The following is a 13,542-nucleotide window of genomic DNA, read 5'->3' on the forward strand; positions in this document are numbered from 1 at the left end:
GCCAAAAAAAAAAAAATTAAATAAAAGTACTAAAGGCAAATAATAATATACAAAATTGTAAAACAATTATAAAAAAATAAAAGAAATTAAGATTCATTAAGGGTTCTTAAATAAATTTATAATCATACATTAATCCCCATAGTATGTCATGTAAAAATATTTTAACATACCATGAAATTTTTGGATTTTTTTTTTTTTAGTGTTTGATGTGTTTATGAGTGTTATGATTGTAATTTGTGCTATTAAATATTATAATACTATACGTATTTCTTTATCACTAACTTGGATTTTATATTCTTTTTCTAGCAAAAAATGGCCCCATTTATGATGTAGTTTGGAATTCTAGTTCTACTGAGTTTTGTGCTGTTTATGGTTTCATGCCTGCCAAAGCAACAATTTTCAACTTGAAGTGTGATCCTGTGTTTGACTTTGGAACTGGCCCTCGTAATGCAGCCTACTACAGCCCTCATGGACATATATTAGTACTAGCTGGATTTGGAAATCTGAGGGGGCAAATGGAAGTGTGGGATGTTAAAAACTACAAACTTATTTCTAAACCGGTGGCCTCTGATTCTACATATTTTGCTTGGTGCCCAGATGGTGAGCATATTTTAACAGCCACATGTGCTCCCAGGTTACGTGTTAATAATGGGTACAAGATTTGGCATTATACCGGCTCTGTCCTACACAAGTATGATGTACCATCAAATGCAGAGTTATGGCAGGTTTCTTGGCAGCCATTCTTAGATGGAATATTTCCAGAAAAAGCGATAACTTACCAAGCAGTTCCAAGTGATGTACCTAGTGAAGAACCTAAAGTTGCAACAGCTTATAGACCCCCAGCTTTAAGAAATAAACCAGTCACCAATTCCAAACTGGTAAGTAAAGTTTTACTACTTTGGTAGGAAAAGGTTTTTCAGTGTGTAGCGTTCCCTAGATCCTTCTCTTATGCATGTTCTTGTGTTACTTAGTATCTGATTAGAAGATATAAACTCTAGGGTAGAAATTGTGGAGGACCTGCTGCTGAAGATGGTGAATGGTTGTTTTGGGTTTTGTTTTTTTGTTTGTTTGTTTTTTTGGCCGTGCACTGAGGTTTACGGGATTAGTTCCCTGACCAGGGATTGAACCTGGGCCCCCTGTAGTGGAAGCGAGGAGTCCTAACCACTGGACTGACACGGAAGTTCCAGTGAATTATTGTTAAGTTGACAAAGTAATTAATGTAAAACCTCTGGGAAAGATAACTGGGTGTGACTTACTGGGTGTAGATTGTGGGCTCAAATTCAAATGCCTGTCAGACTAGGCTGCTAGTGTAAGGCAATGGTGAGTGGGAGAGAATGGTGAAAGGGAGAGAGCATGCCCTCTTTCAAGGCCATAGCAACTACACAGCAGTAGCCCATTGTTTCCACAGGAGATTTTAGGCTCAGTTTGCCAAAAGTTTGATTTTTCAAGACAAGTCTGGATGCTTGTATGAAATTTCTCAATTTTTAAAACACTGTTCTTCAAACAAAACACACTTGTTGTCCTTAGGCCATCAGTTCCAGACCTCTGTTGTAAAGTTATGACTGGAGTATTGGTCAGATTCTGATCTGCTTTAAAATGTTAGCATTTCAGAGCTCAGTGGAAAGCATTTATTAATATCCTGAGTTTCTGTGATGACGTTAAGGAATAAAGTTGCTCTATAAGAATGAACAATATTATTCATATTAATAGAATGATGACCATACAATAGGTGTAAACTGGGACTGTTCCAAGTAAATGGGACTATATAGTCACTTAATTATTAAGGCACTCAGGGAAGTAGACACTTTTTCAAAGGATAAATATTTCTGTGCCTCCATTGTGCTCCTAACCCTCTGAAAAACAAAAGAACAAGCCTTCTTCCTCCACAAAATGTAGCATTTTGACTTCAATGAAATGTTGTTGAAACATTTTTCTTGCATTAAGTTATTTAGTAAAAATATATAGAAACATATAACAAATTAAGCCCTGTTTATTATTTTTGTATTTAGATTTTTTTTAAAAGGATATAATAGTCTTAGGATTTGTTTTGTCTCTTTATTGAAATTTTCCTTACCTGAGATTAAAAAAAAAGAAGTGACGTTAACACATCCTGCTTTCTAAATCTGTGTAAGATAGCACAAGAGGAAGAACTTCTGAATTAGTGTATATTTTTATTCTCTGACTCATAAAACTGATTTGGTTGGTGGAGGGAGAAAAATTAATATAGAAAGAATATATTTTGAAAACAGTGAAAAAAAAACTAGGTAAGAACTTCTTAAAACCAAACTTTTTGTTTTACTCTTTTTTTTGGCTGTGCCAGGTCTTAGTAGCAGCACGCAGGATCTTTGTTGCAGCATGTGGGGTCTTTCATTGTGTCATGCAGGCTTCTCTCTAATTGTGGCGCTCAGGCTCAGTAGTTATGGCACGCAGGCTTAGTTGTCCCGCGGCATATGGGATCTTTGTTCCCCGACCAGGGATCGAACGTGCGCCCCCTGCATTGGAAGGAGGATTCTTAACCACTGGACCACCAGGGAAGTCCCCAAACCAAACTTTTTTGACATTTAAGATTTCTATTAAATTCTTGCTTTTGTATATAACCTGGTGATTATGTGATCCTATCACATCATTTTATTTGAAGGAACTATATGCCTATGAATGAGAAATTATTTTTTGTATCTAATTCCAGAAAACTAAATGGCAAAGAAAACATTGTCAAGAAATTACTAGAAACAAAGGTAGTCTGGTCAATAACTTCACAAAGGAAGAAGGTTACATAGCAGAGGGGAAAAAAGGTGTTTGGATTCTTCCCCCTGAAGGAAAAAATAACTTTTTTTATAAGTAAAAATTCATATATAAATTATACTTGAAGTATTTCTTGGCTTTCAAAAAAACCCTTCACTTTTATAATGTGTTTATCAAGACAATCTTATAATTGATGTAATTGAAGAAACAAACTTTATCAATGAGGATGAAATTGTGTACAGTAGACACATATTGCTGAAGCCAGAAAAGCTCATGATCCATAGTAGCTGTGTGGATTTTTTTCATCTAAAATAAAAGTCTGTCAGGGGACTTCCCTGGTGGTGCAGTAGTTAAGAATCCGCCTGCCGGTGCAGAGGACATGGTTTCAATCCCTGATACGGGAAGATCCCACATGTGGCGGAGCAACTAAGCCCACACACCGCAACTGCTGAAGCCCGCGCACCTAGAGCCCGTGCTCCGCAGCAAGAGAAGCCACCCCAGTGAGAAGCCCACGTGCAGCAACAAAGACCCAACACAGCTAAAAATAAATAAATAAAATGAAAGTCTGTCAGTGGCTACATGATGCTCATAGTGTGGAAGAGACTTGTAACTCATCCTTTCTTCTTGCATCATTCTTAATTGCTTTCTCTTTTTTTTTAAAGTTCTCATGAGTAGAAACTTTTTCAGCCAAAGCAAGATACTATAGAAGAACTCACTATTGAAAGAATATAAAACAAATGTTCAAGGATTAGTATATCTTAACTAACATTATGTGCAGTGGGGATCAAAGAAGTGCAAGAGGCTTGCCATGCAAATGTGTCTGTTCTCCAAATGTGGGTTCTCATATATTCAGTTGCTTCAAGTAGGGTATGTTCACACACAGAACTTCGATGCCTGCAATAGTTAATGCAGCTGCTAAGATAAAAATCACTTTATGGTTTTTTACTTATTCCTCTATATCTTAAATGTTTGAGCCCTGCACATTTGATTATAGCACTTATAAGTACAATACAGCTCTGAGATCTAGTACTCAAGAAACTTCAAAAGTGTACATCATGGTGATTTAATACACATTGTGAAAGGTTTCCCCTCATCTGGTTAATTAACATATCCATCACCTCACATATTTATCTTCTTTTTTTGTTTTTTGTTTTTTTTTTTTTTTGGTGAGAACATTTGAATTCTACCCTCAGGAAATTTCAGTTATACAATTATACAATACAGTGCTATCAAGTATAGTCACTGTGTTTTACATTAGATCCTTCTTGATCCTGTATGTAATTCTGTTGTTGTTGAATGTGGTTGATAGTTATATAAATATCTGATGATGAAAATGATTGCGTGTTTTCACAGTATAGTCTGACAAGTTATTTAGTGTTTTAAAACCTCTTCATTATGTTAATTCTGGATTTATAACTATGTAGTTACCCCCTTCATATTTGATTTAATTTTTTATTGTCTGTTTTAGTTTTTTCATTTGCTTTTATTTTTAATCTTCTAATCTCTGATTTTGCAAGATCTAGCAAGTGACTCTTTGTGCAAAGAAAACAAATGAGGCAACTGTTTCTGTTGGCAGTAGTCAAATCCAAAAGGACCCCAGAAGAAACTATTGTTAGTATCTAATTTCATAAAAATCATGTGTCAGTGGTAGTATTAAGAAAAATTCCATTGTTTAAACAAAAGTAAAGTGAATTTTTCTGGCTCTTATATAACTGAAAGATATCATATATCAACTAGTAGGAAGATCCTTATTAAATCCATCTTGACCGTTGAAGTGTGCCTACAACAAGAGTTTTGAAATATTCTTTGCCAGTGAACTTATGATAAATTTGGTAAAGTAAGTTTGTCCTGTACTAGCCAAATTGTATAATTTGTTGTATATGTTTGTAAATACGTGGACTGCATTTCAAAGTCATTTATTTTACATTTTCTATAGCATGAGGAGGAACCACCTCAGAATATGAAACCACAACCAGGAAATGAGAAGCCGTTATCAAAAACAGCTCTTAAAAATCAAAGGAAGCATGAGGCTAAGAAAGCTGCAAAGCAGGTACTTGGGGCGCTTATCTTTTCAAACAAAACAAACAAATGAAACCAGTTAAATTAGCTATGTGCCTTAAAGTTTAAAGAACTGTAGTCCTAAAAACTTGACAGGTTATAAAATGTAGTTGGAGTTAGACTTAAGTAGCCAGAATGTCTCTTTTGTGTTTGCCTATGAATTTCTCAGTAGTCCTTTATATATAATGTGGGACCTAGGAAACTGGAACTGACATTAAAACCTGAAACCCTCATGGGATTATGTAGTGTGTTACTTGCAACAGACCCTTTTGGAGGAGCCTGTGTGAAGTGGTATAGTTTGCTTTTTTGAAAGCATATGTTTAAGAGAAACCAGAAATTACATGACTATAAGGCCATTTTGTCACTCAGTATATTACTATAGGAATTGTTCAGCTGGGAATCTAAACACTAGAGTACCCAAACAATGGAATTGTTCTAAAATAATTGTTTATATGATTTGGTAGTTGAAAAACCACACCAGCATAATAATTGACAAGTAAATTGTGATGGTGTGTGGCTTACGGTGATAGTGAGATCTGCTGGGCTGGAAATTTGTGGTTAGTAAAGTCATGGTAACCACATTTTTGAGATTGAGACAATTCCATCTTGCCTATTAATGCTTGAATTTTGACAGTTCTGGGTTACTTGTGTGTTTTGACAGGCAGTTACTATTTTAAGGTATAGAATTTCATTATGCAGCCATATTCTGTTAAAATCTGGGCCTAAAAAAATCGGTGTGCTCTTTTGTAGTTAATATATTTCATCTCCAGAAATGTCTTTAAATAACTCAGGCTTAGGTCCTTCCAAGTAAAATGATCTAGTCCATGTATTAGACTTGTGTAAAAAGGAGGACTTGGCCTTTCATCAGAGTGGGTAGACACCTCTGCTGGCCCTGAATATTACAAACTGGTAGCTAAGATTCCTTTTTTGTTGTTGTTGGTTTTCCAGCTAATAATTACAGGTATAATTGACAAATAAAAATTTTAAAGTGTTCAATGTGATGATATGATATAGGTATACATTGTGAAAGGATTCCTACAATCAAGTTAATTAACACATTCATCAACTTACATATTTACTTCTGGGGGATGAAGCACTTAAATTCTGCTTTCTTAGCAAATTTCATTTACTGTATTCAGTACAATATAGTATTATCAGCTACAGTCACCATGTTATACATGAGATCCTCAGACCTTATTCATCTTATAACTGACGATTTGTACCCTTTTACCAACCTCTCGCCATTTCTCCCACTACCCCCCAGCTCCTGGCAACCACCACATTCTACTCTCTGTTTCTATGAGTTTGACTTTTCTTTTTTTTTAGATTCCACATATAAGTGTTACCATGCAGTATTTCTCCTTCTCTTTCGGGCTTATTTCACATAGCATAATGCCCTCCAGTTTCATGCATGTTGTTGCAGATGGTAGGATTTCCTTTTTTTATGACTGGATAATGTTCTACTCTGTGTAAATATGTAGGTATGTTTACATATCACATTTTCTATATCCATTCTTTCGTTGAAGGGCACATAGATTGTTTCCATACCTTGGCTATTATAAATAATGTTGCAGTGAACATGGGAGTACCGCTGTCTCTTTAGGATAATGAGTTTTGTTTCCTTTGGATATATACCCAGAAGTGAGATTGCTGGATCACATATTTTTAATTTCTTGAGGAACCGCCATACTGTTTTTTATAATGACTGTATAAGATTCCTTCTAACTGAGATTTAAGGGCCTTCAGAAACCCCCTCAACGTAGAATCCCACTTTTATAAGTGATGTTTCTTCCTCTTTATCAGAAGATATTTTTAATATGACCGTTGGTGGTACTGAGCTAAGGTCCCTTTGTAATAAAATATTAGTTTATTTTTAAAAAATATTTATTTACTATTTATTTTGGCTGTGCTGGGTCTTAGTTGAGGCATGCGGACTCTTAGTTGTGGCATGCAGACTTCTTAGTTGTGGCATGCATGTGAGATCTAGTTCCCGACCAGGGATCGAACCCAGGCCCCATGAATTGGGAGCATGGAGTCTTACCCACTGGACCACCAGGGAAGTCCCATTAGTTGTTTATTTTTGTGTGTTATTCTGGTATTTGAGCACATAAAATTTGGGGAGGAGGGTCATAGAATCAGTATGTCTTGTTTAGAAAAATTAATATTAAAATAGTCTGACTTCTTTTTCTTTTTGCGTACACCGCACGGCATGTGGGATCTTAGTTCCCCAACCAGGGAACCCACACCCTCTGTCATGGAAGCGCGGAGTCCTAACCACTGGATCACCAGAGAAGTCCCAATGTGACTTTCTTAAAGATAACTCTGTGGTTCTTTTGAAAAAACAATCAGTGCTATGAATGTAAAACATAATAATTACAAAAACAACCCCCCCCACACACCCCACCTCATACAACCATATAATCACCCACACATGTTATTTACTAAAGATGACACTACTAATCCTTCGTTTTGGAGTTACTCTGCGTGTTTTCTCAGTGATGACAAAGAGTTTTCTACTTGCAAGATAATCCTTTCAGTATGTATTTTTGAGACAACTGGCTGGAGTTAGTAAAAGTTATGACTGTGTGATAGAACAAAGGTAAATGATCTATGACAGGATCTCATCCCTGACTGAATTAAGGAACCAAAGATAAAGGAGTCAGATGTACATAATCTAACCAAGTACTTTTATAAACTGGTGATGACTTTGTAAGCTTATCAGCTTTACCAAAAATAATTGAAACAAAGAGTTTAATCTTACCATGTACATAACCTTTTTTTAGAGAATGACCAGAATTCAGGTATATTAACACAAACATTTTAACTTATTCTTGGTTTTTTAAAATATGGAGGAAAATCGTCATTTCACTTAACTTTACTTATTTATTTTAAATATATTTTTATTTTTTTGGCTGCGTTGGGTCTTTGTTGCTGTGCGCGGGCTTTCTCTAGTTTTGGCGAGCAGGGGCTACTCTTCGTTGTGGTGCACAGGCTTCTCATTGCTGTGGCTTCTGTTGTCGCGGAGCACGGGATCTAGATGCGCAGGCTTCAGTGTTTGTGGCGCACGGGCTTGTTCCACGGCACATGGGATCTTCCCAGACCAGGGATCGAACCTGTGTCCCCTGTATTGGCAGGTGGATTCTTAACCACTGCGCCACCAGGGAAGTCCCTCACTTAACTTTAATAGTTTTTCATATTTATAACATTTATCTTCCTAGAAAATTAATATTCTCAGCTGATTACAGACAACTAAATTAAAAAATTTTTTATCTGATGTCAAAAATGAATTTTGATAGGCAAAGTGTGTCTCTTCTCCTTTTATCCACTCTTCTCCTTTAATTTTATATTATGAAAAATACCAAACTGTATATTATCAGAACCTATAGGCTCCTTAAGAGTGGAAAGTAAATAATTTCTTTCTGAATACTCTGTTAAAGTGCTCAGTAATGTTCTCACATAGAAGGTTAGGAATTAATGTTTGTTGATTGTAATGTACAAAATACAACCAACATGACTCTAAAGAGAAAAAAATACTCCAATTCTGCACTCTCTAAAAACTCTCAGGCAGACATTTTTAAATTTGGAGATCTAGGAGTGATAGCCTGTCCCATGTTCCCCTGGGATGCTTTGGTAGTTCGGAGTATTCCATCCAGAACTCTTAAGCGGTTTTAGAGTCTTGCAGGGTCTGTGCGTTCCACTGGGAACTCTATAAGGAAGAAGTAGAAACCCTACCTTTGGTCCAATAAAGAAAGACTTTCATAACTTTTCCCTCCTCTTGTCAAAACATATGTCTTGTCATAATTACAAAGGAGAGTCGGTCTTCTGCTCTTTCATTTATTTAGCATGTACAGTCGAGCTCACATTATGCTGAGGGCACAAGTGAACAAAGAAACCTCAGGTACAGTCTCGTGGGGGATAGTACAGTGCAGTTACAGTAAGGAAACATACCATGTGTTGTGCAACTAATCTGGTCTCTTGGGGGGTGGGGGAATTTTCCAGAGGCCTAAAGGATAAGTAGGGTTAGCCAGGTGACCTGAAGGTGTTCTAGGCACAAGGAACAGTACACATGAAGGCCAGGAAATAAGAATATATGGCACCTTAGGGGAAATAAAAATGGTTCAGAATCAGTGGTTACTCGGTGAGAAGGGATGAAGCTAGAAAGGTCATCAGAGATCTGATCACATTGGGAGCAATATACTGTCCCTTTCAGGGAACAGAGTTTTCCGTGGCACTTTCTTGCAGAGCTGAATTGATCTGATTATAAATAAATCTCTATGGAATTTATCCTGTAGCATCATCTATTACATGTACTTGATATATGTGTAATAGTTTTTGAGGATATTCCAAGAGTGAAACTTCAAACACCTTAATTAGAAAAGCCCTCTCACATTTCCAACCATCCACATAGTGGCACTTACCAAAATATCCAAAAATTTGGAATGCTTATTTGCTGATACAGAAACCTCCTAGTTTACTCTGCTAAGGTTATTTCATTTATTTCCATTTGTTATTATATTACTAATTATATATTTTATATTACTAACATAATATTTTATCATATTACTAATATAATATTATATTACTAATATACTATTATTTTTTATTTTATTATTATGTTACTTTAATTTTGGGGGGTGGGTGGGCGGCCCACACGTCACAGCATGTGGGATCTTAGTTCCCTGACCAGGGATCAAACCCGTACCCCCTGCATTGGAAGCGCAGAGTCTTAAGCATGGGACTGCCAGGGAATTCCCTAACTTTAAATCCTAGATCTAGCAAAGTGTTCCCTATGACAATTATATAGTGAAAACCTTTTGGGTAGTTTATTATACTGTGACTTTTTTGAACGCTTCATTGTAATTATCTGTTATGAGACAATATAGCATACTTCATGAGACCAGCAATTCAGATGCTTTCTTCATATAAAATGTGCAAAAGATAAAATCATATATTGGTTTGTGAATTTCATGTACCAAGGCTGTGTTTGTTGAAATACTTTAATGATTTCATTTTTGAAAATTGAATTTTTGAAACTATTTCCTGTAGGAAGCAAGAAGTGATAAGAGTCCAGATATGGCGCCTACCCCTGCCCCACAGAGCGCACCACGAAACACTATCTCTCAGTCAACTTCTGGAGACCCTGAGATAGACAAAAAAATCAAGAACCTGAAGAAGGTGGGAGGCTTAAGTGAAAAGCACATGTGTTTATTGAAAGAATACATGAGAATTATACAAAGAAAGTAATGCTTAGATGCCTAAAGACAGGCATCCGAGAGGTTTGTACAGTCCTCATTGTTGCTTTTTCACCATGAAATACTGTAACTTAGGAATGGCACCTAGTTTAGTTCTGTTCACAGTTGTCTAAAGGATATTAGTCTTTATTATTGATTTTTGGAGTAATAAGAAATAATGTACATTTGAACACTTTTATACTCACTTTTTCATTAGACACTTGTGAGACAGGTAAGAGCAGATATTTATCCCATTTTTAAAGATGAAGAAAGAGAAACAAAAGGAAGTTTATTAACTTGTCAAATTGCAACCAGTTTGTGATGGCGGCCTTGGAGGTAAAATCCAGGTTTCTAGAGCCCTTCCCAGGCTACATTATGGAGTTTCTCTTAAAGCCAAAGACATCGTCCAGGTACAATGAGGTTCTGAAATGTGAAAATGGTGATGTATTTAAATACATATACATGTACATGTGTACACATAGATGTACATATATGATAATATTAATTAAAATCTTGAAAAGTACTTCGCTAAATTCCATGTTCTTAACATACCCAATTTTACATTTAATTTTAAAAAGTAGTTTACCTTAGCATTTTAGCAGTCTGTTCCTGATACAAATGTAAGATAATTGATTTTCCTTATTCAGGCTTCACATCTATATGATTGAATTGTTAATAAGAAAATTTGCATTCTAAAATTACTTATCTTCCTTTTGACTCATAATATATTTGATGTTTGCAGAAACTGAAAGCAATTGAACAACTGAAAGAACAAGCAGCAACTGGAAAACAGCTAGAAAAAAATCAGGTCTTTTCTGCATTTTTCATTTGGGCTCACAGTCACTACCACCCTTCCCTTTTTATTATAAGCAATTATTTAATCAGGTAAAAGAGCGTATAGATTTTAAAACTTCTTTTGAAAACCATGTGCCATTTTTTTTTTTTTTAACATTTTTAGTCTTAAATAGGCAAGGGTAGGGGAAGACATGATGTGGATAGTGGTGAATGAGGAAGTCCCTATTTCCTCTGAGGCATACTAATGCCATTGCTGCTGAAAATAAAGGCAGTTTATATTATGTTAGACAAATGGAAGATTCTCTTCTTTCCTGTGTCTCAGGTCACACTGTCCCGTTTGCCCCTCTCCCTCCTCCTTCCCTCAACACTTTGAAGCCCAAGTGTAGAATGGAAGATTTATTAGACCTAAAGATGCATGCAGTAAGACAGCTCCGTTTTTTGCTACCTTAATTCATACCAAATAACAAATTAGAACTTGTTTCTAATCTGTATTTTTAAATCTATGTTTACCAGTAGATCTGGTAAAGTCTCAGAAATATTCTTTCTCTAAATTTTTTCTCTTTTGCTATATGGCTATAGATCCAATAATTATTTTATTTCCTATTTAATAACTTTATTGTTTTAAACTTTTCTAGTTGGAGAAAATTCAGAAAGAGAAAGCCCTTCTCCAGGAGCTGGAAGATTTGGAACTGGGTATTTAAAGATTCAAAGAAAGCAAGTTGGTTACCAGAAATCAATGCAAACATATTTTCTGTTAAACCCATTGGTGTACATGGAATATTCATGTGCCCACATTTAATGTTCACTTATAATTTTAACCATTTATCCAAGATTCTGCATATGTGTGGAATTATTTAATAATGTCTGTTAAATTGATTTTTACCTCCTGCATCCTGTATCTTGTCAACACATGATATAGAAAAGAGACATAAGATTTTTCTTTTAAGCTAAGCTTGACAGATTGAAAGACCAATGTCATTGTTTTTTAGTAGGGGACAGTATTTACCATATAAATGAATAAAGACGTTTTAAATTTGATCATTGTTGACTTTCGTCAATTAACGGATTCTTTATTAATTTACAAGGCAAGTTTGGGAAATATTTCCTTTGAATATATAACGTGGCTATCTTGATCCTAAACACTGTATTATCAAACGTTAAAGAAACACCTTAAAATCAGGTTGTACTGAATATATTAAATTGTTGGGACTTCCCTGGTGACGCAGTGGTTAAGAATCTGCCTGCCAATGCAGGGGACACAGGTTTGATCCCTGGTCCAGAAGATACCACATGCTGTGGAGCAACTAAGCCCGTGTACCACAACTACTGAGCCTGCACTCTAGAGCCCGAGCGCCGCAACTCCAGAAGCCCACGCGCCTGGAGCCCGTGTTGCTCATCAAGAGAAGCGCACCGCAACAAAGAGTAGCCCCTGTTCGCTGCAACTAGAGAAAGCCCACGCATAGCAATGAAGGCCCAATGCAGCCAAAAATAAATAAATAAATAAATTTTTAAAAAATAATAAGATAAATATATTAAATTGTTTATATTATTTGTAGTATTTGAAGTAAAGTTTTTCTGACTAGTTCTAAAAAGTAAGTATAGAATAAAAATAGAAAATAGCAAAACATTTTATTTTGATATTTCAAATAATAAACCTGATCATTTAATGATGAGGTAAATATTTTCTAAACATGAACTGTGATCATTTTGCTATAGTCATCTTGATTGTTTTGATCGTTCACTCATATGAAGAATAAAAGATGTACTGATAATCCAAGATACTCAGCTATCAAAACTAATTTCTATTTGGTTTTAGAATCTATTACTGTTAATTTTTTTCATCTGATTTACATTTGAAGTTATTTTTATTTCATTTGCATTGATACAGGTTTTCATTATCTAGAGCTAGTATTTAAGTAAAGCAAAAGAATCTAGGAATACTTTGAGAGATATACACAAACAGATAACTGAGTTCTCTGATGCCCCAAAGCTGCAAATAAGATTTGGTAAAGACCTAATGCATTAAAATTTGAGTGCTATTTTAAATGTTTTGTGTGTGAAGTGAGTGTGAACATACACACACTCATGTACATATAATTACTTTCAACATTAATTTATTTCTGTTAATAGAAACTTAAGCTTTTTTAAAGTAATATATTGCTTTTATAATATATTTAAAAATTGTTTTTCTAATAAAATGTTAAATAATTCATCCTGAGACAGTGTAATGTTTTTTGGCCTGGCAGCCTAATAATTTTTTTTAATTTTAAATTTTTAAAATGAATTACCAGTTTACACAGTTTACAGCAAATATATTCATCATTTTTAAAATGTTAAGTGAATTCCCTGGCGGCCCAGTGGTTAGGACTCCACACTTCCACTACAGGGGCATGGATTGGATCCCTGGTCTGGGAACTAAGATCCCATATGCCACGTGGCCAAAAAAAATTAAGAAAAATAAAATAAAATGTTTATTTTAGAGGTAGTATCATTGAACCTTTTGTTTTAGTCAGATGCTTTTTAATTGCTCCAAGGTGACTGTTCTGACCAAAATTAGATTGCTTGGACTCGTTTTTTTAGAATTGTCTTTATTTGTGTAATTTAATCCATTTAATTTTTTCCAAAGAAATGTTTTATTTCTGAGCACATAGCAATATAAAAATCACTGACGTGTTCTTTGACTACATATTTTGTTTGATTTTTATTTTAAATACAT

The 13,542-nt window shown here is 35.1% G+C and overlaps 1 protein-coding gene across 4 annotated transcripts in view; it reads left to right on the plus strand.

Moving 5' to 3' along the window:
* EIF2A (eukaryotic translation initiation factor 2A) overlaps positions 1 to 11,864 on the plus strand; it is a 37,689-nt gene extending 25,825 nt beyond the window's left edge. For 3 of the 4 annotated variants that reach the window (XM_060011416.1, XM_060011417.1, XM_060011418.1), the window contains exons 10-14: positions 307 to 878; positions 4,679 to 4,792; positions 9,847 to 9,975; positions 10,774 to 10,839; positions 11,462 to 11,864. In XM_060011416.1, the coding sequence (XP_059867399.1) occupies positions 307 to 878; positions 4,679 to 4,792; positions 9,847 to 9,975; positions 10,774 to 10,839; positions 11,462 to 11,527 (947 nt within the window). In that variant the 3' untranslated portion in view covers positions 11,528 to 11,864. Of the gene's footprint in view, positions 1 to 306; positions 879 to 4,678; positions 4,793 to 9,846; positions 10,077 to 10,773; positions 10,840 to 11,461 lie in introns of all 4 variants that reach the window. The other variant, XR_009519334.1, reaches the window with a different exon arrangement.
* The last annotated feature ends 1,678 nt before the right edge of the window (positions 11,865 to 13,542 follow it).

Source organism: Delphinus delphis, chromosome 4 (genome assembly GCF_949987515.2).
Source record: "Delphinus delphis chromosome 4, mDelDel1.2, whole genome shotgun sequence".
Classification (NCBI taxonomy): domain Eukaryota; kingdom Metazoa; phylum Chordata; class Mammalia; order Artiodactyla; family Delphinidae; genus Delphinus; species Delphinus delphis.